Genomic DNA, 962 nt, shown 5'->3' on the forward strand with positions numbered 1-962 from the left:
CTAATTATTAACAAAAAAAGAAAACCAGTGGAAACCTGAACGGTTATGCAAAGGAACAACGAAAAGCAAATGAAAAACGCACGGCCCAGATAGAAAAGTACACCTAAAATCATAAAAATTGTAAAAAGGGAATAAGTACCATAAAATGAAAAAGGACTGTTGTCGTTATATCGTCGCAGTACAAATAAGTCGTCTTCCAATGATATGAAGTTCAAAAACTGATCCATAAGCTGAAAGTAATTAGTCGCAATGACGATGTTGCAAAGCTGACCGAATACAAGGATAAATTTCTCGAATATATCTTAAAATCCTACCTTCTGAACATGTTGCACCGTTCCACCACAGACAGCAGCAGACGCTAGTTGCTCTAGACGCGGCCTACTCAATGGACTAATCATATTCAGATAATAGCTATCATACATTCCCTAAAATAAAATATTCACGTGATTTCATGCATTAAAAAAAATAGGCACAAACACTCTCGTGATATTCCTGAAAATGAAGTTTTGCTTCCAATCCTAATCTACTAGAAAAGCAGTAGCTTTTCAATTCATTAAATATTGTCTACATTATCAATAAAGAGTAGCAATCAAAAAATGTTTCTGTGACACTGACACAAACAGCCGTATTCCATGGTCATTAAAATCTAACACTAAAAAAATTACAAAGCAAAGTCAGAGCAATCGCAATTCATTCTTCCTATTAAAAAACATACATCGAAATTTAGAATTTGAGTAATCTAAAAATCAGTCATAATAACGTTACATTCAAATCTGAAGCCCAAAACACTAAACATCTCTTTACGTACTTTGTTGAGGTCATCACAAATTATTTTAATGTTTTCATCGGTGGGTGAAACGAAATATACAGCAGGCACATCGGGCAAGATTTCACGATGGCTGTTGAGAAGTCTGCAAAAGCTTATCACATAATTAAGTCGTAGACAGAAATTTCTAGCAAAA

The 962-nt window shown here is 34.1% G+C and overlaps 1 protein-coding gene across 1 annotated transcript; it reads right to left on the reverse strand.

The window, feature by feature from the left end:
- Positions 1–962, reverse strand: LOAG_16014 (hypothetical protein; the record flags this gene model as incomplete). Its single annotated transcript, XM_003151503.2, has 3 exons — positions 1–230; positions 315–425; positions 809–962. Coding segments are annotated over 3 exons (495 nt in total), but the record flags the coding sequence as incomplete, so codon positions are not given.

This window comes from Loa loa (assembly GCF_000183805.2).
Source record: "Loa loa unplaced genomic scaffold supercont3.3594, whole genome shotgun sequence".
Lineage (NCBI taxonomy): Eukaryota > Metazoa > Nematoda > Chromadorea > Rhabditida > Onchocercidae > Loa > Loa loa.